Raw genomic sequence first — 24,419 nt, forward strand, 5'->3', positions numbered from 1 at the left:
TTCCTGGCCACACAATTTACTAACAGGGCATGGTTGAGAAGGCGAGAACTCCCAGGCGTACAATCTAGTCCACTGGAAAGAACAGAGAGGGAAGGGAGAGGCGGGGAGGAAGGGAGGGAGGAGCAATGATAAATGATTATCTGTCTCTCCTCTAGTATGTCAGGGATTGCTCACTCTAAGAACGATGAATACGTTAACACCATAATTTCTGATCCATCGTCATGGTCTTCGCAGGAAAGGGACTTTCTTAGAAGTGCTAGAGCTGATCAATAAATATTTGATCAACTCTCAGACAAGGTTTTTATGGCCAAAACAAAATGAAAGATACTGATAAGCTCTGTCTCCACACCTTTGTCTCAAAGCGAACACTGAAAGAACGAGCACCAAATGACACGAAGGCCCTCCCCTCTACCCAGCGAGGGGCCGCACCTGTGTCCTGCGGGAGCCTGTCAGCGGGCTCTTCAGGCCTGTCCGGTCGATGAGGCCACGTGGCAGTCCGAAGCCCTGGCCTGGCCTCCCTGGGAAGGGGCCTGCTTCCTCGGGTCCCACTCTGCGTCCGGGATGAATAACCCGTGGAGATCCAGGTGCATGTCTACATCAACGTATGCGCGAGCCAGTTCTGTAAAACTTTTGGCATCCAGAATAAGCAAAAAAGGCGACTTCTGGGGATCAGAAGTGACAATACCTGATAAGATAATTCCTTTGGGGAAACAAAAAGAGACACTGTAAAAGTGCAGCTCTGAACCTCCTCCAGCTGGAAGGATAAGTGTCTCAGCTGTCTCCCTATCCTCTTTGAACGTCCGTATCTATGAAAACAGGAGGGAAGTGAATTTGATATTCTGTGTGAACAGAAGAGAAAGGCCAGGGAAATAGGAGTCAGCAGACCTGTTTCCAGCCCTGGCTGGGCCAGTCCCTTTACCTCTCTAAACCTCAGTCTCTTCATCTGTAGAGTGGGGATACTGTCCCTACCCTCATAGGCTTGTTGAGAGGATCTCTTGCATGGTGATTTATAAAAGCATTTTGTAAATTACTGCATGCACTGAAGAATGGCTACTTCCCTACTATTTAGAAACTCTGATTATAGAGAATCAGTTTTGATGCGGCATTTAGGCTAATATGCGTCACTTGGCTAAACTCAGACTAGTTACACTCAAATGGTATTTGAATGAGACCAATTCATCTTGTGCACACACAGCACACAGACAGTCTCAGCTTTCCCCTCTGTAAAATGGAAATAGTCTAAGCACTCACTCTCAAGGAACGGAGAGGGTTAAATGAAAATGCATGCAAACTTGCAGCAAATATTCGTGCTTCTTCCCGAGGCCTCCCAGGTTTCAGATTAGCTTGGACTCAAACCCTGTCTCTATAGGCACTGGGCGTGTGACCTTGGGCAAGTTACTTCATCCTTTGGTGAGACGAAGACAATGCCACTCCCTACCCATGGACAGAATGCACAGGACACACTCAAGCAGCCCAGTCTCAGCAGCAGGCGGTACCAACAATCCCCCACCTCGGAGATGACAGTGACTTGGGGACCCCTGCCTGGCACCATGCTGTGCATGAAAACCACTCCCTTCTCACCTGAGGGAAGCAGCTGGCAGGCTCAGTGGGGCAGCCCCACCTCTGGTTCTTGTTACCCTCCTCAGCACCCTCAGGGGTGGCTCCACTCATAGAACTCTCCTGGGTGTTGCCCCAGGCGCCTCTTCTCTTTTCATTGACATAAACCATAACCTTGAGTATAAGAGTTTCCAGGGCGTCCTGTCAGTCCTTTATTGAAACCAAGGGTGGTCTTGGGGACCACTGAGCTCACAGCTGATGTCAGAGGTATAGGTGGTCTTAAGGATTCCCTAACCTGCAGCTTTGGATTCATTCAGACCTGGGTTTCAAAGTATGACTCTGCCAACTGTGTCATGTGGGCAGGGCCACTGTCCCCAAATGATGTCTCTGTCTGAGGATGTGATCACAAGCAGAGTATGGTGGGCGGCTTCCCCTCCCCAGTGTCTTACCGTCATCTTCGTCTTTGGCACCTGGTGTGGGCACAAACAGGGATTCCGCCGGCCAGCAGTGCTCCTCTCTCCATTTTAAGAACGACTTTGTGAGAATGTCATATTTCACTATCTGTACACCCAAAGAGGAGAAACATGGGGATGACTTATGGGAAAGCATGACTATCCCCTGCGAATAGGAAGGCATCGAGGCCCCCAGGGAAAGGGGGTTAAGCCCCTCCAAAGTAGACTCCCAAATGACATCTACCTCTGGTCAGGATAACAAGAAGTGAAAGCAGTGAGCTCCCCCCACCAACTCGAAGCAAAGGTCCTTCTGCCACCACATAGCTGACACTACACACTGAATTCTTTTCAAAACAAAAATCTGGTGTTTGGCACTACCTTGCAGTTTTTCTATAGTTAAATAAACTAGCGTATTCAGTGCAAACATTTAAAGTATAGTACAGTTCCTTCGTTGTTTTAAAAGTACGGGTCACCGGACTTCTCTTAATCACCAAGAGGCCTGTTTCCCTGTAAAGTGTGGGATTAGTGGGGAGTGACTTGTGTGTGTGTGTGTGTGTGTGTGTGTAAAACTTAATTTTCTTACTTTGTACCTTTCTGCACTATACATTTTTTTAAAAAACACTTTCCATTTTATTGTTTAAAAACGAAGATATTAAGGAAAAGTGGTATTAGTACAGCACTTAGCATAGTCCCTGGGATACAGCAAGTGTTCCACAAATAGTGGGTTAAAAAAACAACCAAATCTTCCAAGTTTCAGCTGCACCCTCTCTGCCTGAGAGGGTGAGGCAGGGGTTGGGGTCCCCTGTACACTTCCTTATTCTCATTGCCTCCCGCCATGCAGCACGTAGCTGGTGCTCAAAAAACATGTATGGAATAAAGAAATCGGCGGACAAACTCCAGCCATGGCCTCTTTTCTGAGCTTCAGCCCATCAGGTACGGCTCCCTCTCCTGGCTCATCATTGCTTCAAATGTATTTTGTCCCAAACTGACCTCACTCTCTGACCTACTTGCTGTCCCTGAGGGGACCTCCCTCCTGCCCTCCCTTTTCTAATGAAGGCCACCCAGTCTGGGAACCTGAGAATTCGGCTTTGCGGACAGACAGGACTGTTGTGGGCGGTGATCACCCAGGGATCAGTACCTTGGTTGGGACGGAATTCCACTGGACTCCAACGGCAAAGATGTATCGATACAGCTGCCCATTGTGAGCATAATTGATCTGAGGCAGTTCTATGTCTAGGGAGAACAACACAGTTGATGAAGCCCCCATCACCAAGGGCGGGGAGCATCTGCCCCTTGTACGGGGCTGGGCACCTTTTCCGTAAAAACTGCTCCCAGGCCAGGATCCCTGAACTCAGTTCAGGCCCTGGACTGAATCAGGGTAGTCACAGTGCAGGGCAAGGAACCTTTGATTTTTGTGCTGGCTCTATGAGGAGGTGCAGAATCAAGGTACTTAAGTACATAAAAATCTTTAATTATCCAAGATAGAAATCAAAAATAATTACATGATTAAAATCAGAGGCTACTGCAATTTTTTAAAGCTCTTTAAAAAAAGTACTCGTGTGTGCACGCACACGTGGGAGGGTGGGGGAAAGAAACTTCTGAATCTGTGGAGAGGAGTGTCAGTGGGGAGTAATTAAATACATATGGTGAATTCATATAATAACATGTTAAAATAATATTTACAAAGAATTTAAATAACATGGGAAAGTATCTATGTCATAAGATTAAATGTAATGGGCTGATTATAGAATTATCTCCACTATGTTAAAAATGAAGAGAAAAAGTTTAGAACCACTGTTGGGGTGATAACTTATAGTTTTTTTCATATTGTACATTCTAAGTTTCTCATTTTGTGAAATTTTCATTATACTTACTACTTTTGTAATCCAAAAAACCTTAAAATGTTGTCCATGTAAATGCACATATATTTATATATGCCTGTTGTGTCAAATTAAATTTCTGAGTCTGAATACCAAGATGGAAGTCCCCCTCTTATGAAATATCCCAGGTAGCTGGAGCCAACTGCTGGTGAAAATATAATGTCCAAGAAACAAGGAAGCAGGGATGGACACATCTGCCACATAAAGGCCTCCTGAGAGGGACCCAAGACATAAATGGTTATCAGGCGCAGTGAGGAGCGAAGGAGAATGGATTATTGAGATGGGAAGATGTCTAATCTCACAGGTGAGTAATCCTGAAACTTCCAAGAGACAGGTCATGATGAACTCGAGGAGGAGGGGCTAGTCACACACTTAAATCAGAAAAAGATGCCCATAGTCAGTCCTAACGTAGGCCTGAGACTTCCCATGGTGCTCTTGGGCCCTCAAACTGGCCTGGGACTCCCTTCCCCCACACCGTAAATGGCCAACCATAGGCACTTGGTTACGTAAAGTATGATTCATCCCAGCAAATTTTGCATGGCTATTAAAGCCACATTCTTGAAGAATCTTCAGATGTGGGAAAATTCTCAGGCTACATTCATTAGGTGGAAGAAGCCATTTCAGAACATTCTACATGGTATGGTACACAGTCGTAAAAGTACAAATGCAGAGGTCAAGGGGTTTTGAGGCAGAGAAGGCTGGGTGCAGATCCTGGCTTTGCTGCCTGTCCTTGGGCAGGTTATCACACCATCCTCAGCTTCGCTGCCCTCGGTTCTAAATAGAGAGCATGTGCCAACACCTGCCCGCTGGGGTTGTTCTAATAACCATGGCTCCCTTTCGCTGGACCCGCACTACGGGCCAGGCCCTGAGCTCAGCCCCTCATGCGTGAGCTCATCGAATGTGAATAACAACAGGGTGATGGTGCCAGGAAGAAAGAAAAGGACCTCTGAACAGCTCCCAGAAGAGGGCCTGGCATCTGCCAAGCAATCCATACACAATCAAAAAGTCTGGATTGATATTTCCAAGGGTTTGTCATGGGTGGAGGGATTATGAGGGATTTATCTATTGTCATACTTTTCAGTAGCGCCCAAGATTGCGACAATAAACAGTAATTCTCTTCTGAGAAACAAAAAAACTGTGATGTTTTAAGCCTCCATCTGCCCATACCACGTGGCGGGTGAGAGGAAATTCAAGTTGATGCCTTAAGAATTAGAAACAAGATCTGTATTTTCACTTTTAAAGACTCCAAGAGTCTGGGGTGCTGCACAGAACTGGTTATTGGATCCATGGGGCACTGTTTACAGAAACGGTTCTTAGTGAGCAAATCTGAGGTCATCCTAGGAGAGTCCCCAGGATGGAACCCTTCCAGATGCCTGAACCTGGCATGGGGCAGCCAATGCAGAGAGCAAGGTTTGAACTTAGAGCCACACCCTGCCACTCTTGGAGTACCCTGGGCAAGCCTGTTCACTACGATCTTAAGTGCTGAGCTCAGACCCAGCTAAGCCAGACTTTGGTCACATGTTGGTGATAACATTGAGCACAAAAACATGGTCCCCGCCCCATGGACTTATTATATTCTAGGGCAGTGGTTCTCAATCAGGGCGATGGTGCCCCCCAAGGGACACTGGCAATGTCCAGACGTGTTTCTGTTTGTTCCAGTTCAGGGTGGGGGTGCTACTAGCATCTGGTAGGTGAGGCTTGGGATGTGGCTCAACATCTTACAATTTCCAGGATGGACCGCACCACAAGGAATGGCCAGCCCCGGGGATCAGTAGTTCCAGGTTGAGGAGCCCTGTTCTAGTGGGTGTGAATTCTATTCAAGGGGTTTACACTGTGTATGTAGCTCAACCTTCCCGCGGCCTGGTTACCTCCTCTGCGACGTGGGGCTGACAGCACCTATTCTGCAGGGTGTCATGAACGTGTACAGGTAGAGGCCCAAACGTGCTGTGCCTGTAAGTCAGCGTTCACTACTTCACAGCGTTTGCAGAGGACAGCCGTGAAAGTCACCGGGTCCAGTGACCACCCAGTACCTTCCTGCGAGGGGTCTGAAGACATGAAAAACACCTGTCCCCCAACGCTTTTCTTTGGGGCATCCCAAAGAGCCTTCCTCCTTGTCCCTTGTCCATGCGTAGCATCTCTGAATCAGAAGGAAGTATTACATAAAGAGGCCTGGGATCTTCATGAAGTTCTGCCCTTCCCTAAACACAGGGGTAGGGGATATATTTTACCTTCACATAACAACTCTGGCTGGCAGTAGACTTGGTCATCTTTTTCCTTCAGGGCTCTTGCTGTTGTAGATGCCACTTTGATTAAATTTGAGCCCACTTCTGCATTCTGAAAGAATCAGTTTTCCAGAAAAATGAAAACGCATTACCCAGAGAAAACATGTTTTACTGTGTACATTTAAAAAAATGCTTCTGCGTATGTCATCTTGCTGTGACCTCACAATACTCACAGGAAGTAGCTATTACATTATTGGTATTTTCAGTTAAAAATGAGGATTGGCAATTAGAAGTGACTCACCCAAGACTGCACAGCTGGTAGGCAGTAGGGCAGGGGCCCCTAAAACTATGGCTCTTTTTTTCCTACTAATGGGCTACCATATCCCTCACAGATGAAATTAACGTACTTTTTAAATACTGGATGATTCACCTGTAAAAGGCTGCATCAGTCATTAAAAGAATGTTTATAAAGAGTTCATAATAACATGGGAAATGCTCATGATAGAACACCGAGTGGAAAAAGCAGCAGAGTAAATTGCGTACGCAGTCTGAGCTCAACCAGGTAAAATAATTACATTGAAAAGAGCCTGGGAGAAATATACCAAATATTAACAATATAGCAGCCGGTAGCCTTATGGGGACCTTCATTTCTTCTCTTTTTCTCTATGCTTATCTGTATCTTCAGTATTTTCTCCTTGGGAAAATGTGTCACTGCTGAAAATAAACATGCAATAAAAATTACTTGGGAGAAAAGTATCAAGAATATCCCTTGGACTCAAGTTACAATCAGACTTCGCTCTGCTCGGTACCTTACTGCCATCACTGTAACCCAGGAGAGGGATTTAACACGACTGAATGTTTATTCAGCATCTACCACGCCCTGTTTCTGTGTATATGAGGTATGGGACCTTGAGTAAGTTACTTAACATCTCTGAAATTCAGTGTTTTCATCTGTATAACGAGGTATAGTATATGCATTGTAGGAATGGTATATGTGTCTCTGAATTATTGTGCAGATTAAATAAAATAATCCATGCAAATAATTTAAAGAGGGCCTGGTTAGCAGAAAGTGCTAGATAACTAGCTGCTGTTGGTGATATCATTGTCGTATTGTTACTACGATTGCTCTCCCTCCTGCTGCTGCTGCTGCTACTACGATATGACTGCCACTAGCACTGGGAGAGACTGAGAAACAAGGCCACAAGTCCCTGCCTTCACAGAGTTTATGGGGAGAATTATTGTTATGGTTGACTTTTCATCTGAACTTCCCTCTGCTTTCCAAATTTTCCCTAATGGGCTTTTATAAGGAAAACAAATCTATTTGAACAATAGCTTCTTTTTGCTGGGAAGGAGAGAAAATGTACTGCATCCGAGCTATTGACCTACAGGGACCCTTCAAGATTTTTTTAGTTCAATCCCTCAATTTACAGAAGATAAAATTGAGGCCCAGAAAAGGAAAGTGGCTTGTCCAAGGTCACACAGAGAGAAGCAGAGTCTGGGCCCAGACCTTCACATGGTGATTCTTTGACTCAGAAGCAAGAGCATTGCAGGCAGAGGACAAAGCAGGTGCAAAGGCCCAGGGGCTGGCCCGTTCCCATCCTGCAGGTCTCAACTCAGACATCTCCTTCCCTAACAACTCAATCTGCAGTGTCTCGGAGGTATGTGTCCCAACCTGTAATTATCTCCTCTATGGAGCTACTTCCTTCTTTTATGCTCTTTCCCTATGAAGACAGGGACCAGATCTTCAGTGCAGGGCACATAGCTCCCAGGGAGTAACTGCTGAATAAATGAGTGAATGCATGACTCAGTAAGCTTTCTCTTTAACTGTCAAGGGGCAAAACGTGCTTTGTCGAATGAAATGAGATGAAGTGCATTAAAAAGTCACTTAGCACCCAGCACATCTGTGGTTTCTTATAAACAAAAGCTCTGAATGTCTCCACCTGCGTAGCACCACAAACTGGTGGGAGGCCCCTCCTGGTGACTTGCTAGTCACATGACAGCAGTAGGCCTCTTGTGCATGTCCTGGGCTTGATTCTTGGGAGTCAATCTGTAGAGCAGACTTATAACTCCAGCCTGAAACTGGTCAGACTGGTTGAGGGATAAACTGAAATTTTCCACACACAGCAGTAATGAACATGACTCGGCTGCTTTCAGTGGCCAACATGCTTGGCTTTGGGAAGAAATCGCTTTCCAGCTAGAATTCAACATTCTGTGGGCTTACTCTGAAATCCTTAAATTCGAGGGGAGCAGCAGTAATCTCAGTCATTCCCCGAAACACTGGCTTTGGAGTTCAGCAGCCCTGGGTGTGAAATTGGACTCCACAGCTTTCTCTGTGAACTTGCTCAGCCTCCCTGAGCTGGCTTCCTCGTGTGTAAAAGAGGAGTGCAATTTGTAACTTTTGGAGGGGTGGTGAGCGTAAGTGAGGTTCCTGTGACCTGCGTCTGAGGATAATGGTTAGGATTAAGTTAAATAGTGGTTACGGAAACACCTGATCCAGGGCCAGACCCATCATAATTAGTAACTGGGAGCCAGGCAGACACTCATTCAAATCCCAACTCAAGTCCCACTGATAATTCTGCGATTTTGGGCAGGTGACTTTGTCTCTCACTGTAGTCATAGGATAATGAATTGCTCGGAGGGCTGTCCTAGAGAAGAGGTGAGAAGAATGCAACTGCCCCTAAAACTGCAGGACCCAGGATGAGAGTGGGGTTGACCAAACCTAGGTCTAAACATATCAAATGGTTAAGTAAAAGACTTCTCTCCCCTACAGAAGTGGCACACAGACCTTCATAATGTTGTGGAATGGTGCTGTCCAATACGGCAACCACCAGCCACAGGTGGCTCTTTACATTTAAACTTAAAATTCAGTTTCGCGGTTGCAGTGGCCACATTGCAAGCACATGTGGCTAGTGGCTACTGTGCTGGGTGAACAGACAGAGAATGTGCCTTCAGCACAGCAGGTTCTGTCGCATAGCTCTGGTCTGGAAGGATGAGTGTGACTTTAGAATCCTAGGACCCCTTGGTGTTCAGAGCTGGAATAGGGGAGCAGAAAGAGGGCCAGCCTCCAGGCCTGGGCTCTCTGCCCGTGCCCCTTCTTCCCACAGCATGGATGCCCCGGTCAGCACAACTAAGCTAACAGCCAGCCCTGGCCACCTCGTGGGCCCTGAGGAGGACAGGAGCAGGTGCTGCATGCAGGCTTGGGCTATTTGGGCAGGAAATTCGGCAATCCCAGGTAGCCAGTTCATGGTTGGGTGGAGAGGGCGTCCCTCTGGGTGGGCTTAACCCCACAGCTCTTTGAACCCCTCACCCTGGGGAGAAGGGGCATTGCTGGAGAAAGGCCAGATCCAGGGCCACTCTTGCTGAGGTCTAAGAGCAGAAAAGGCATTTTAACACAGGGCCTGGCACATAGTGAGCTCTCGTGGTGGCTGCTCTTATAATATTGGGCGGTTGTCACATTTGGAGAAAAGACAAAAACCAAATCTACTGAGCCACTCCTTCTAGGTCCATGATACCTACCCTTCTCCCAGCCCCTGCCCATCATGGCCCCTGAGTGTGGACGGCTGTCAGGAGGGAAGTCAGTGCTATGAACCCACCTGCAGGACAAGGGCAGGGCACCTACAGGGACTGTCTGCACATGCCCACGCCCCTCCCGGCCCAGCCCTGCCTTCCCCAATCCCCACGCCACCCTACATAAACAGGCCTCTCCTTCTTTTGACCCCAGCTGGCCCGAACACAAGAGAATCTGGGGCAGCTGGGAGGTCCCAGGCTTCTGAATATATGTCACCATTGCCCGTTCTACATGGAAAGCACTTTCCACTTGGGAAATGTTGCAAATGCTAAAGGAAGGCCCTGTGCCCTTTTGGAGACCTTGCTTCATGTTTTTCATTCATTCATCATTCACTCATTCATTCAAAATATTTAAGAGCTTAAGGAGAACCCTCTGAGAGTCAGGTGCTGTGATGGGCGCAGGGGATAAACTGCTGACAAAACAGAGTCTCAGCCTTCTCAGAGGTGACAGGAAGAAGTGACTGAACAAGTTGATTATACTTGAGATAAATGTTGGGCAAAGAGCTGCAGGTGCAATTAGAGTGTACAAACTCATCCGAGGGGAGTAAGGACCCTGAGACCTGCAGGATAACCAGGAATTTGCTACCTGGATGCAAATTAGAATCCACTGGGGGCTATGAGACCATGCTCACACTGGGCCCAGCCCAGGCAGTTCTGCCTTCACTGCTCCGGGCTGAGGCCCCGCAGGAGCTGATGTGGTCTCAGAGCCCCCAGGTAAGCCCGGCCTGCACCCAGGACTGGAGTGCAGGTCTGATGGGAAGACAATACAGTTGCAGGCAGAGGGACAGGGGTGTGCAAAGGCCCCAGACTGAAGGGCATTCGAGAAAGAATGGTACCTCCTGCAGTGCTTCCCTAACAAGCCTTTGGATGGGGTGAAATTAGAGCCGCCAGATCTGGGCATAGAGGCCATGTCCTCCTGCTTGACATTCTGATTTCAATATGCAGGCGGGGCGGCTTGAAAGTGAAGCAAGAAGACATTTTTAAGGGACAATAAATAGCAATTAGAAAGCGTGGCCAGAGCTACCCTTCCCAGGGCTCACCCTTCTTTGCGAGTTTCAAAGCAGCAGATGGCTCACATGGCGCCTTTTAAAAATACACATGCTAAACTTCTTAGCTTGGTTCCAAGGAAGCAAATCATTTTCGAGCGTGATAAAAGGCTATAAAATACTGTGGTGTGTGGGCAGTGGGAAGGACTCTTTCCTCTCTGTGTATCATCCCCAGACTGAGGTAGACATGAGGTGGGGGCTGGGCCTTGGGGTTTGCCACCTGTGGGTTTTGTGACACCCCCATTGCTTCCTGGAACCAGGAGGTGCAGTCCAAGGCCCTGCACTGAGGCACTGCCCAGAGCGAGGGACACAGAGGACAGTGGCTCATGTGATGATTATGTGGGACACGGCCATTCATTCAATAGCTGTGAATTGCCTGGGGAGACAGTGAAGCCCTTTTCTCTTCAGCGCTTGCTGACGAGGTCAAGGAGCAAGTCTCGGTTAGGTGCCACTATATCTTTAACAGCGACTCCATTTTAGAGCTTTCTTAAGAGATTAAGCCTTGGCAAGCAACAGTATCTGGCGAGAGCCGAAGACCGCTGCTTTATTAACATTTTTTTAATGCTCATGCTTGCCTGCTATTTGCAGCAAACAAGGCTGGCTTTCCATTGGGTAGTGACAGGTTTTCTTTCAACAGTGAGTTGATTTACAAAAATGTGACTTTGTAAATGTTAAATAGAGGTAATGGGAAATGTGTTAAAAATCACGACAGAGATGCACAGATGACTTTAGATGGGCAAATGCTGGAGAGACAGGAACAACAAACACACTTGGTGTTTAAATTCAGGCTGTGCTCACTGGCTGGGAGATATCTGAACCCCGGCACTGAGAAGCCTGGCAATGAGGGTGGGAGTGTCCCCTACTCCTCAGGCCTGCAGAGCCCTTAGAAGCATTCAGTGTGACCCATCTGGGCTTCTTTCTAGGAGTTAGGTCTGCTGGGGAGAACAGCACCTATACCCCTTACCAGCCATAAGGATGGGTTTAGAGACAGGCTGGTGCAGATGACAATCTTGGCTTTGCTCTTGTGGGCTGTGTGACTTTGGGCACATTCTTTAACCTCTCTGAGCCTCAGTTTCTTCATCTGTAAAATGAGTCTAATATAAGGACCTCTCCCACAAGTTGTTTGGATCATTAAGTGAGGCAAGAAAAATAAAATGCTTAGCAAAGTACCTGGCATCTAGAGTGCATTTAGTAAATATGAGCCATCAAACTTGAATTGGAATGAATTTGGTTTCATTTAAATTAATTAAGTCATGAAGTCAGTGAGTTCTGGAGCCAGAAGCCTCTGGAGCCTCCAAAACCAAGTCCAGAGCCTTGGCAACATCACCCTAATTGAGGATAATGTCTGATCTAGTGATCATTTTTAATGCAAGAACAGGACTATTCAACAGCAGGGCACTGGGTAAGCAAATGGTGTTGAATCCCTGCCATGGGCTGTCAGGAAAATATCTAAATGATGTTGTGGAAGAACATTTAATGCCATGGAAAGATGTTTAGATAGACAAATAGCAGTACACAAAAGAGTATGTACACACTCAGCCATGGAAGGGAATGAAGTACTGACACATGCTGCAACAAGGACGAACCTTGAAAACGTGGTGCTGAGTGAAAGAAGCCAGTCACAGAAAGCCGCCTGCCGTATAATCCGTTTCGATGAAATGCCCAAGAAGGCGCATCCTCAGAGACAGGAAGTAGAACAGTGATTGTCTAGGGCAGGCGGATGGAGGGGTCGGGGGGCGATGATTAAGGGGTATGGGGTTTCTTTTGGGGGTAATAAAAATGTTTTAAAATTAATTGTGGTGATCATTGTGCAACTCTGAATGTACTAAAAGTGATTGAATCCTACAGTTTAAATGAGTGAAAATGGGTGAATTATATGGCATGTGAATAATATCACAATAAGGTGGTTAAAATTATGTACAGTGTGATTTCCTTTTCTAAAATTAAATCGCACTATACATAATTTTAACTGCTTTATTGAGATATATATCAATATGTGTATATATATAATATAAATATACTGTATACATTATGTCAATTATGTGCATGTGTATGTCTGTCTATCTAGCTATCTATGGAGAGTGAAGAGACTTGGGGGTGCAATACAAATATATCCACAATGGGTTTATGGGGGGTTTCTTTCCTTTTTACTTAATCTATATTTTCTAAAGTTTCTACTATGACTATCTACTACTTTGGGGAAAATAATGAAAACATTTTCTGTATTTCTTTAAGAACAGCTCATTTTGGATTTCAATGTCAATCAACTCAGGGCCAAAGCAACTGCCTACCTGGGCTCATGTCTCCCCAGGAATAAAACAGTCCTTCCTTCCTTCAAGCCATTACCTTGTCCATGCAGAGGGGCACAGCGAACCTCTTGAGGGTGGGGGTAGAGTTGGCTCCACAGTTCTCTTTAAAGTCTTGGGTCAGGCTGGCCAAGTGGAAAGACTGGTAGAGGCTGCTGTCCTCGTAGGCGATGACGTCAAAGACAAGGCAGCCATCCTCTTCGTAGGCGTTCACGTGATGAAAGACCACCATAGGGTCTGTGTAAAACCTGACGGACATGGGCTTCCCAGTCCTTTGGTCGACAATGTGAATATAAGTCTGAAAGAAGAGGCACATCCAGTGGTCAGCCCTCCCTCTGCTGGCCCAGCGCTGTGGCATCAGGTATGGGGCAAGAGCCGGCCCTGCCGTGTACTGGCTCATGAGTTCCCTTCCCCCTTCTGACTCTCTGTGTCCTGCCTCCAGAGTGCCAGCCACGCAGAAGCACTGAGTACATGGGGGCTGTCAGTTGTTGTGTGTCCATGATCACCTCTTTCCCATGGAGGAGAGGGAAGTTTGTGGGCCAGGGCCTCTGCATCACCAGGAGGACAATGTATGGAGGAAGCCCCAGAGAGTGCACTGTTTTCCCTACATCACTTGGTTGTGATTCCAGGTGAGCAGCAACATGCCAGCTCCCTGGAAATGGCCAAGTTGGAGACAACTGGGCAGGTGCCAGACATCTAGGCCTCACCAGGCTTCATCCACTGTCAGAGCCCCTAAAACTCTAAAACCACACCTTCCCTTTTGGGTCCCCTCTCCCATCTCCACGGCAGAGCCTGCTACCAGGATGTGGTTGTCACAGCAACGCCCCTGTCCTGGAGGGCTGAGTGACCTGGTTCTAGTTAAGGAGCCCACGTGGGTATCAGCTCATGAGGCCGCTGCACACACTCTGGGTATCACGAGGCGGTACCACTCTGGGTGGTAATGAGCCATATCTGTAGCCCGTTGCCTAATCCAAAGGGAGGGGGTGTTCCTATCTTTTGGCAGCCCTGGCCCAGTCACCCGCCTTCTGAAAGGGAGGGAGGGAGGGACCACTCCTCCCCGCTCATTTGCTTCTTTCTCCAGCTTCCCCGGGATCAAGCTTTAAATGTTGGGCAGGCTGCAGAGGAGGAAAGCTGTGATAGCATGGTGGTGGGGGTCAGTTTGGGAGGTGAGTACAGGGGTCATTATTTTAGGCATTTTCTTCCCCAGGGTCCCAATCCCTGGGTCAGCCACAGGGACTTTCACAAGGTTCTCTTCAAAATGCACTCCAAAGCCCTTCCCAGGGCTCTAAGCCCTGTCCTCCAGAGCCAAGGAATCCCCAGGGGCCTCAGGGTGGAGGCCCAGAAGGCCCTGCAGCTCCTGCCAGTGGTATGCTCCCCAGTGTGTTTGGGGATTTTTAATTTTTTTTTTTACATGAGCACCCTCTAAGGAAGCAGTCTTTATTTGCATTTTAAGAGAGTGAACAAACACATAAATGGAAAATGCTGCAGACAGGTTGACAAAAAGCTCAGCCCCTTTTTCACTGACGTCATGGGAGAAAGTCAGAGACTGGGGGAGCAGAACAACGGAATGCAAACAAGAGATCACCTACGGTTCACCTTAGAGAGTACACAATGTGGTCTAAGTGTGCCATTCCCAAGAAGTGTTTGGGGAGTTTAGCTGGCTTCCCTGCTGCCCCCTTGCCCCACTCATTCGTTCCACAAATATTTATAGAGGGTCTATGACATGTCAGACAGTTTTTCAGGACCTAGAGAGACAAAAGAAAACCAAGCCCCTGCTTCCCTGGAATTTATATCCAGTGGGTGTGAGGCCAACAGCCAGTGATCAAACATATCACGTGTCAAGGGTGATGAGCTCTACTGAGAAAAATGAGGCAGAGCAGGGGCTGAAGGAAGCCTGGGGAAGGCTCTGCGATAGACAAGTTCATCAAGGGAGGCCTCAAGGTCAGGGGGCCGGAGCTGAGACCCAGAGTAATTGCGGTAGGGAACCACACCGGGAAGAGCATTCCAGGGGACAGAAAATTTGAACTTGAAGGCGCTGAGGCAGGGATGTATTTGGCTGGTTTGAGATACAGGAGGAGGTGGAGTGAGCAGGGAGCCAGTGGCTGGGACGAGGTAAGTGGGGATTTACAGTGGGGATTTCTGTCGTGCCGTCTGGTGGAACACTGTCATTCTGATGTCTGAATAATCTATGGCCCCCCTTCCCCACATTACACAGTGGCTGCATGGAGGGCTTGTCAACGGACAAGGGAGGCTGGAGGAGCCCAGCCATTGGCTAGGACTGAGATTAGTGGGGACCACTGCTGGGTGAGTGTCTTGGTTGACAAGGCTACCTTGTCCAAGGTCACACACCCTTTCAGGATGGTCTTCTCTACTGACTTGTCATGTGTGGTCATAAAGGCCTGGCACCCTTATCCTAACTCAGGGCCACTCTGAGGGCCCAACTTCAGAACTCTCTGGAAGGCTGGCTGATGCCTCTGGGGGAGACTGTACGGTAGTTTGCTTCCTTCTTTCCTAAGAAACCGCCTCCATGCTGGCCTCCATCTCCACGTCTGCTTCTGGGGACACCTCGCTCTGGCTGTCCTCGCATTGTGGGTCCTCAGACCCCCGGGCTGGAAGTCCCAGCCAGGGCTTACCTTCTCCTCCCCGTGGAAAACCAGGCAAGAAGCCCAGCTCACTCCCCGGATGTACGCAGTCGACATCTTGAGAATATCCAGCTTGAAGGGCTGCTCGAGAAAGACGACGTAGTTCTTGGTGACCCCGAAGCTGTGGTAATAGCTCGGGGAGAGGAGGGAGCGGGAGGTGATGGAGCAGAGCACCTCCATGTGCTTCAAGGGGTCCTTCCCCTTCGTCCTGTCTGGAGAAAAGCAAGCCTCAGGCACAGCGCAGGGCCTGGCCTCCCAGACCACACCGCCACCGCCTGCAGCGAGCCCTCAGAGCGACCTTGGAGTAAGAGCTGACAAGTAAAGCAGACGAAGGGGTTGCCGCCTAGCTGACATGGGGCAGAGGCTCGGAGTCCTTCCTGCTCAGGCCCAGTCCCCTCTGAGACCCGGCTCTGCAGCCACAGCTGGGGGCCACCCCTGCCTCCACCTGCTTTTGGATTAAGGTTTATCTGAACACAGTCACGCTCCCTCCTTTATGCAGGGATCGCTGCTGCTTTTGCTTTCCAGCCACAACAGCACGGTTGAGTAGTTGCAACAGAGACGACACATCTGCAAAGCCTCGAATATTGACTCTTGGACCCTTTATAGAAAAAGTTTGTTGGCCTGCTCTGGAGCAAAGCTTCTCAAACTCTGCCGTGCGTACAGATCACCTGAGGATCATGATGAAACGTGGAGTCTGGCTCAGCAGGCGGCTGGGCCTGAGGCTCTATCAAGCTGATTAGGTGATGGGTGGGCTCCCAGGCTTATGCTTGGACATTTTGCTGAGGACCATCATTTGACATTGTGAGTTAATAGAAAAAGTACATATTGGCCCTGTCCCCAGTTCCTGGCACAGAGCTCCTAAAACCCGCGTACTTTCCTAAGTGGTGAAAACACTAGGAGCATCTTTTGTTCCAACAAAGTGACTCTGAGTGGGCTCCTGGATGGGGCTGGTTACCAGAAAGACCAAGCCATGATTACAAGCTTGGGATTTTTCAGCTCTAACCCCATCCTCCAGAAAGGAGAGAGGGGCTGGAGATGTAGTTAATCATCGATCGGGCCTATGTGAGAAAGACTCTATAAAATCCCAATAGTGTGGTGTTCAGAGAGCTTACAGGTGGGCAAACACATCCACACTGGGAGGCTGATGCACCCAACTCCACGGGGGCAGGACCTCCTGAGCTCCGGAAACTACCAGGCCCTACCCCATGTATCTCTTCATCTGGCTGTTCATGTGTATTCCTTATCGTGTCCTTTAATAAACTGGTAAATATGTTTCCCTGAGTTCTGTGAGCCACTCTAGCAAATTAATCAAAACCGAGGAAGGGGTGATGGAAACCCCTGATTTGGAGCCAAGTCGGACAGAAGTTGTGGATAACCTGGGGACCTAATACTTGCGATTGGCATCTGAAATGGGGGAGGAGCAGTCCTGTGGGACTGAGCCCTTAACCTGTGGGGTTTGACACTATCAAATAGGTAGGCTTAGAATTGAGTTAAATTATAGGACACCAGCAGGTGTCACAGAGAATTGCTTGGCGTGGGGGCGCTCCCTTCACATCTGGGGTCAGAAGTGTTGTGTGGAGTGTGAAAGTGAAGGAGACACACAGGAAAATTAGTTTTTCTAAGACAGATGTGTTTCAGAGGGTTCCATGAATTTTCTTGGCATTGCCCATTCTGAAACACCTGCGGTGATGAGGGGCTTTTGCATATATTGTGACCATCAAGGTAGGCTGTATGATTCTCATTTTACAGACGGGAAGCTGAGGCTTGGTGGAATATCTGTCATTGTGACCAAAGTTATAGGGTTCAGCCAAGAAGACATTGCCCCATAGCCTGGCTACCTCCTCTGTGGTGTGTTAGGGGCTCATAACGTTCACAGTGTGAAGGAAGGGAACAGAGTGAGATAGTGGAGTAAGTAGGCCCAGGACCTCGCCCAGTGCCCAGACTCGCATGGGCCTCAGTACACGTTCAGTTTTCTTATTCCCCTGCAAGGGTGAGTCACCACTGGCCAAAAGGCCTCCCCTCCCAGGCCCAGGGCTGATTTCTAATGAGTTACCTGCAAGCGTCTCTAACCTTCCTTGTGGCCACCTGTGCACACTGTGAACAGCTGGCTGGTGGGAGGGAGGCTGTGGGTTAGTTTTTTTTTTTCACAAAACAAATGGAGCACAAAGAAAACTGAAATGAAAGGCACCCCGGCCTGGCAGGCAGGAGATGGGCATGATCCCAGGACAGCCACCGGCGTGGAGCAGGCACTCGGAGCGTAGCTGTTTGTGGATTGTTGGTGGCTCCTGCAAGCTGTGCCCGTGGGCATCTCCCCTGATCCCCTGGGCCTCATAGCCCTCCTCTGTAATATGAGGTGGTAAACTCAAAGGCCTAGACCATCCCCAGGTCTGACATCCTAGGATTCTAAGCTAGACCCTATATCCCTTTATTGGCTTAATTAATAGGAGTTCCATTTAACAAGAATAGTCATGGTACCTTCTGACCTCAGGGACTTGGTCACATCTGCCAGCAGAGGCTGGTAGTTTGCTCAGGAGGTTCTACAGGACCGTGGGGAGGGGGGTCAGCAGGGATCACAGATGGAAACCAGTTTTCCTAAGCCAGGAAATCAAGCCAAACACCCTTTTAGTTCTGCCCTATCTCCAGCCACCAATGGAGGCCTGGTCTCCTGGGTGCGGTTCCCAGGAGGGTCCTGGACAAAATAAGGCCTATGAGCCTCACCTTCCTCCCCCTCAGGAACAGCAATCACAATTGGCCTGGGCTTCCCTCCAGGATTCCTGTGCTAAGTGGAGAAGGTCCAGAAGGCCCGGAGAGCAGGGTGGGGATCTGGAGTTGATCCCAGCAGGGCTGAGCTCCCTGAACAACCCTGGGAACATGGCTTCCGGGGCTGGGATGAGAATGGGTAGCATGGCCCTGACGTACAAATATTTGTTAGAAGCCTGAAAAAAGATAAGGAAGGAAGGAAGGAAGGAAGGAAGGAAGGAAGGAAGGAAGGAAGGAAGGAAGGAAGGAAGGAAGGAAGGAAGGGAGGGAGGGAGGGAGGGAGGGAGGGAGGGAGGGAGGGAGGGAGGGAAGAAAAAAGGCAGGAAGGAAAAAAGGCAGGCGGGAGGGAGGGAAGGAGGGAGGGAGGGAGGGAGGGAGGGAAGAAGGGAGGGTGGATGATAAATGAATGGGTGGATGGATGAACAATGGGTAAATGATAAATAAAATTAATTAATGAATCAATGAACTGTAACCTACAGAAAAGGTTAGAATAGTAAACGGATTCACTTCCGAAAGGAAGCCCAGCAACATCATTTTCTCCTAAAGAGAGATAATGAGTTCATGGTCATCTGAATCACCTGGGAGGGAAAGAGTCAGACTGAATCTATGTCATCAGCAAAAGTCAGAACTCTTCAGAGGGAGCCACCCCTGGTGTCTGAGCTTCATTATATCCCCAGGATGACCTACCTGGTACTGTGGCAGGGATCTTAAAGATCACAAATTTTGTCTTCCCCTTCTCCAAAATGGATGTGCCTATGTTGAGAATATTTCCGGCTGAATCATAATGAGGATGCGATGTTGCCGTATTTATAGCCACGTATTTGCGATAATCAACCTGCAAAATATGAGAGGCACCTGGTTTTTAAACGGGGAGAAGTTGAAATCCTGTGAAACGCTGACTGGTTCTAGGTTCAGGGAGATGAAGGCTATTTTTGCACATTTTCTGATCTGAAAATAAGGCAGGCTTCACCTTTCAAGAGAAGGTTTACCCTTGTGACCTGATATAACATCATGGGGGCCCTCCTAGAGCAAATAGGTTGCAGGGGGGTGAGTGAGCTGTGGGCTTTCTGTGGCAGTTTTTCGGATCCTGCTGCCTGGCCCTGCCGGCGGTCCTCAGAGTGAAGAGAGGACACCTCACCACAGAGAGCTCTAAGCAATGACCTGTTCAGAGAGGCAACCATGGTGCTAATTTTGGCCACTGCTCTGTGTCATTCTACATAAGTCATTTAAATTCTCTCCTTTTGCATTCCACAGAGGCAGAAATCTCCAGGCCTCTCTCATAGTATTATTCCGGGAATGGGGAGGTTACAAAAACATTTGGTCGAAGTGAAGTTCAACTAGCAAGCTCAGTAGTGCCCGGCTCCGAACAAACCACAACTGTGAAACAATAGGGTGGCCTGGTACCAGCTGTCTGCCCTTGCTCCCCAGGACAGCACAATTTCCAGCCAAAAGCCAGGCAGTACTCGTTCTCTCCTAGTCTTTCCTCTCCGCAACTTTGTGGATCGCATACATCAGTTAGATCTATGCCACCTAGCTTAAAAGGAGCTGGATATCACTTCACAGCTAAGAAAAGCACTCCTTTAACAGATCATTAAAATGTATTACAAAGACACTGAGGCTCTGAACAGCCGACTGGAGAAAATTGAAAGTGGGTCTATTGATTTTCACAAAAATGTTGACTTGATTCTGCCCAGGAAGGATATCTGCTTGGGCATTTGTTTTTGTATACTTGCTCTCTGCCTAATGCCTCCCTCTTCAGGTCAATACAAGGTAAGGCCACTGGGAGTCCTGGGAGGTCCAGCACAACCATTCATTTAGACAACTCATTGAGCTACCACTTAAAGCCAAGGACTATGGGCTCTATTAAGGGTTGAATTGTGTCTTCCAAAAAGATATGTTGAAGTCCTAACTCCTGGTACCTGTATTTGGGAATAGGGCGGCCTTATTAGATTAGGTAATAGATTAGGGTGGCCTTAATTCAATGATTTATATCCTTAGAAGAGATTGGAGTGATGCACCCATCTATCAGCCAAGGAACACCAAGGATTGCTGGCAACTACCAGAAGCTGGAAGAGGCAAGGAATGATCCTCCCCTAGAGAACACTGCCCTCCTTCAGAGAGAACATGGCCCTTCTGACACCTTGATTTCAGACCTCCAGTCCTCAGAACTGTGAGAGAATACATTTCTATTGTTTTAAGCCACCTAGTATGTGGTACTTGTTATGGTAGCCCTAGGAATTAATACAGCCACAAAGATGAAAACACACAGCCCTAGCCCCAGCCCCAGCCCCAAGGGAGCTTAGAATCTAGTGTAAGTGCTATGATGGGAAAACACAAGAGTCAGTGTCATTAGAGGAGGGGGCTCCACCCCATGAGTCCCTGCAGCGCACATGGTCTCACCCAAGGGGTTCCTGTCTCGAGTCAAAAACTGATGTTGGTTGTAGATTCACTGATACCTTTTCCAGAGTTTCCAGAGTCTGTGGGTTGATTTTCCTTATGTAATTGGTCTCTGAGGTCGCATAAAAGTCTTCTCCACACTTCATGATGTTAATCAGGCAGTTGTCTGTGAAATCTGGGATGGTGTGGGACAGGTAGGAGAAAGCTCTGGGGAAGAAAGCAAACCTACGGGTCAGTGCTGTGTCTACCCAGCTGGAAAATTCTGCTTGAGATAGTTTTCGTTTTCCTACCACTTAAAATGCTCTACTTCAACTTAAGGAAGAAAAAGTACCAGGCTCCAATGGGTCACTTGAGGACTTAGATATCAAGTGGCCAAAGCTACCACCATATTGAATCAACTAAGGAGTATCTGGGACAACGTGGCCACCAACTGAGCCCTCCTGGGCTCTCAAAACTCCAAAGGTCTCCTGCACCAAAGCCAGAAATAGCTGGATGGTTGTTCTGGAGAAGTTTAAGGAGCTCTACAGAAATCATACATGTACCCATAATGGTCCCTGAAGACTAGCAAAGCAACTAATCCTTGCTTTTGGCAGGAATGTGAGTTCACACTGGTTACCTCAGATTTGTCTAGGAAATGAGTTGGGTTTTTTTGTTTGTTTGTTTTTAAAGAAAAGCAAACTAATTTTGAGTTAAGAACTCATAACTAATTTGATCAGAAGGCAAACTCAAGAAGGTAAAGGGATAAATGGTGACGGAAGGAGACTTGACTTGGGGTGGTAAACATACAGTACAATATACAGATGATGTATTATAGAATTATATACCTGAAACTTGAATAATTTTACTAACCAATGTCATTTATTTGGTTAATTTATTAACCAAAGTGAATTTTTAAAAATTCAATTTTTAAAAAAAAAAGGCAAACTCAAAGCAGGAAAAAAAATCCTGAATCCCTGTCTTGGTTAATGCTCCCCCTACTGGCAAGTCATGTAACAGCAAGGATGCCCCAAAGGGGTGGTTTTAAATTGACTCCCTCCCCTTCCCTCCCCTTCACTGGCTCTTTCCCCACCTGGAAATGAGTTCAGAGCAGTTGTGGAAAAGCAGAAGCAATCTTCCACCTCTGGGCCAGTCTGTCCCTAGCATATTTCATAACTCTTCCACATCTAAGGAGTATCAGGAAGGGGACACTGACATCAGGCCCGATTCTGTGGCCAACAATTTAATTGTCAAATATGTAATACATTCGTAGGCGTTATAACCCAGATGACTTAAAACATATACAACTAAAAATCTTCCCCTACCCTTTTCTCCCATTTGTCAGTTTTCTACCTCCTTTATGCATCCTTCCAGAATCTCCTTATGCATGTACAAACAAAAATATACCCCTTTACACAAAATATAGCATATTATTTGCTCTTTAAATTTTTATTTCTTGATTTGAGAGAGAGAGAGGAAGGGAGATAGGGAGACGCGGGGAGAGAAAGAGAGATCGATTTGTTGTTCCACTCATTGATGCATTCATTGGTTAATTCTCTTGTATGAGCCCTGACCGGGGATCAAACCTGCAACCTTGGTGTATCGGGGTGAAGCTCTGACTTACTGAACTACCCAGCCAGGGATTATTTGCTCTTTACATATCTTGATTTTTTATTTTTTTATTTAACATATCTTGGAAATCCTTCCATTTGATACACAGAAAATAACCTCTTTCCTTTTTACTTCTGCCTAGTATTTTCTTGCGTGGCTTTACTGTTACTTATTTAACCACTCCTCTGTCAATGAATATTTGGGTTATTTTCAGTTTCTCATCATAACAGATAATGCAGCCACAAATAACTCTGTACATTTGTCACTTCGGCATGAACAAGTATGCCTCTGGACTGAAGGGAATGTGCATTTGTAATTTTGATCGATGACTCCGAACTGCTCTGCCCCCAGCCGTGTGGGAGAATGCCTAATAACCTGACGCTGCTTGCCTCTCTTGCTCTCAGTGATCTAGAATTGCACAGTGAATATAAGCAAAGGCCAGTCACATGAAGTTTTCATCCACCCTAAAGGCCATTGTCAGAGCAACAAACACTGGTTGTTTTGACCATCAAGGATATTGAAAAGCATGAACAGATTAAAAATGGACAGTTACTTGGAAAATATGTTTTTGCCGGGGTCTGGATAGGCCATTGTTCCAAACTCGGACACCACAATCCTGTTTGCCTCGATATTGGCGTTGTAGGCGTCACTTCTCAGGTATTTGCTCTTGTAATAGACTTCACCTGAAAGAGAAGAAGCAGAATCATCCCAGGCTGACACCGTTACAGGGTTTCAATGTTGATTCCAGCCATTCCAGAGCTGAGGGGGACAGGCATGAGCTCTACCCAAGGAGATTCAGATCCCCACATGGATATGAACCCTTGCTCCACCATCTACCAGCCATGCACTTGACCTTGCATCACATGTAGGCTTAGTCTCCTTCACTGTGACATGAGGATCATGATACCTTCCTTACAGAGTTGCTGTGGCATTTAAGGCCTGTAAAGCACTTAGCACACAGTAGGTGCTCAATAAAAGCTACATAAGCTATTGAGATGCAGAATAGAATGGGCAAGGCTTTGGACCATTGTCACACATTGATAACTGATGGCTGCTGCAATTCTGGATTGTCCAACAAAATCCTGGGGGCAGGAAGAATCACCTAGGGGTTGGTGAGGCTACGCACACTCGCACACTCATCTTCTACCAAATGCCACACGGAACCTGCTCCAGGGACATCCTGGTCTCCCCCTGAGTTGGCCTATTCTTTCCTGGCCACTCCCTCTGAGGGTCACCACCCACAGGCACTGGCTAAGGTGCTTTGGGCCCTGTGGTGCTTTACTTAAAATGTTGAATTCTCTTTACTTGAAATATAAACACCCAGCCTAGGCTGGTTGTAGGCAAGGGGCCCGTTTCCTATAAACAGCTAGCGCCAGAGCACGGAGCACTTGGGGCCACAGGAAAATGTGTCTCTGGAACTGCTCAAGGCTGACACTCCACTTTCAGGCTGAGATTAGAGGAGAAGCCACCCGGCATTCCCTACCACTTTGCTCCTAGAAGAGTCCAATTAGCCACATTCCTTCCAAAGGAACACAAGTAAACAGATTCCTGCCTGGAATCGTCTAGAATGGGGTCTGGTTTGGGGGATGGGGATAGCTATATATATGTATACACACACACACACACACACACACACACATGCTTATGTATATATGAGAGTGTGTGTGTGTGTGTGTGTTAAAGCTAACTTTCCAAAAGTCTACTTTGGAGCTATAATAATTGAAAAAGCTTAGAAAGGCTAAATTCTTAAGAGCTCTTTTGTCTGTAAATCTTGGCAACTCTGGCTCTTGGAATTCGCATGCTCCAGTCCTCATGGGAAAACAGCTTTGCCTCTTATTAGAAAAGTATCAACTACATTGCTGAGAGAGACCTGGGTCATGCTTCTCTATGCCTGCTTTATAAAAATGTTTTATTTTGACATCATTTTAGGTTTACAGAAAAGAGCACTCCTGTATACCCTTCACTGGGCCCCACCTGTTCCAATCTGCCTCTTTTATTCAAAT

At 47.4% G+C, this 24,419-nt stretch overlaps 1 protein-coding gene across 1 annotated transcript in view; it reads right to left on the bottom strand.

The window, feature by feature from the left end:
- Window positions 1-396: 396 nt before the first annotated feature.
- BCO1 (beta-carotene oxygenase 1) overlaps window positions 397-24,419 on the bottom strand; it is a 31,623-nt gene continuing 7,600 nt past the window's right edge. The window contains exons 3-11 of the mRNA XM_087827102.1: window positions 22,970-23,099; window positions 20,889-21,036; window positions 19,120-19,267; window positions 15,664-15,884; window positions 13,071-13,328; window positions 6,118-6,223; window positions 3,148-3,242; window positions 2,007-2,118; window positions 397-700 (exon numbers count right to left, since the gene is read on the bottom strand). Coding sequence (XP_087683228.1) covers window positions 462-700; window positions 2,007-2,118; window positions 3,148-3,242; window positions 6,118-6,223; window positions 13,071-13,328; window positions 15,664-15,884; window positions 19,120-19,267; window positions 20,889-21,036; window positions 22,970-23,099 — 1,457 coding nt within the window. The 3' untranslated portion in view covers window positions 397-461. The remainder of the gene's footprint in view (window positions 701-2,006; window positions 2,119-3,147; window positions 3,243-6,117; window positions 6,224-13,070; window positions 13,329-15,663; window positions 15,885-19,119; window positions 19,268-20,888; window positions 21,037-22,969; window positions 23,100-24,419) is intronic.

The sequence above is a fragment of the Miniopterus natalensis genome, chromosome 18 (genome assembly GCF_054644295.1).
Source record: "Miniopterus natalensis isolate mMinNat1 chromosome 18, mMinNat1.hap1, whole genome shotgun sequence".
NCBI lineage: Eukaryota > Metazoa > Chordata > Mammalia > Chiroptera > Miniopteridae > Miniopterus > Miniopterus natalensis.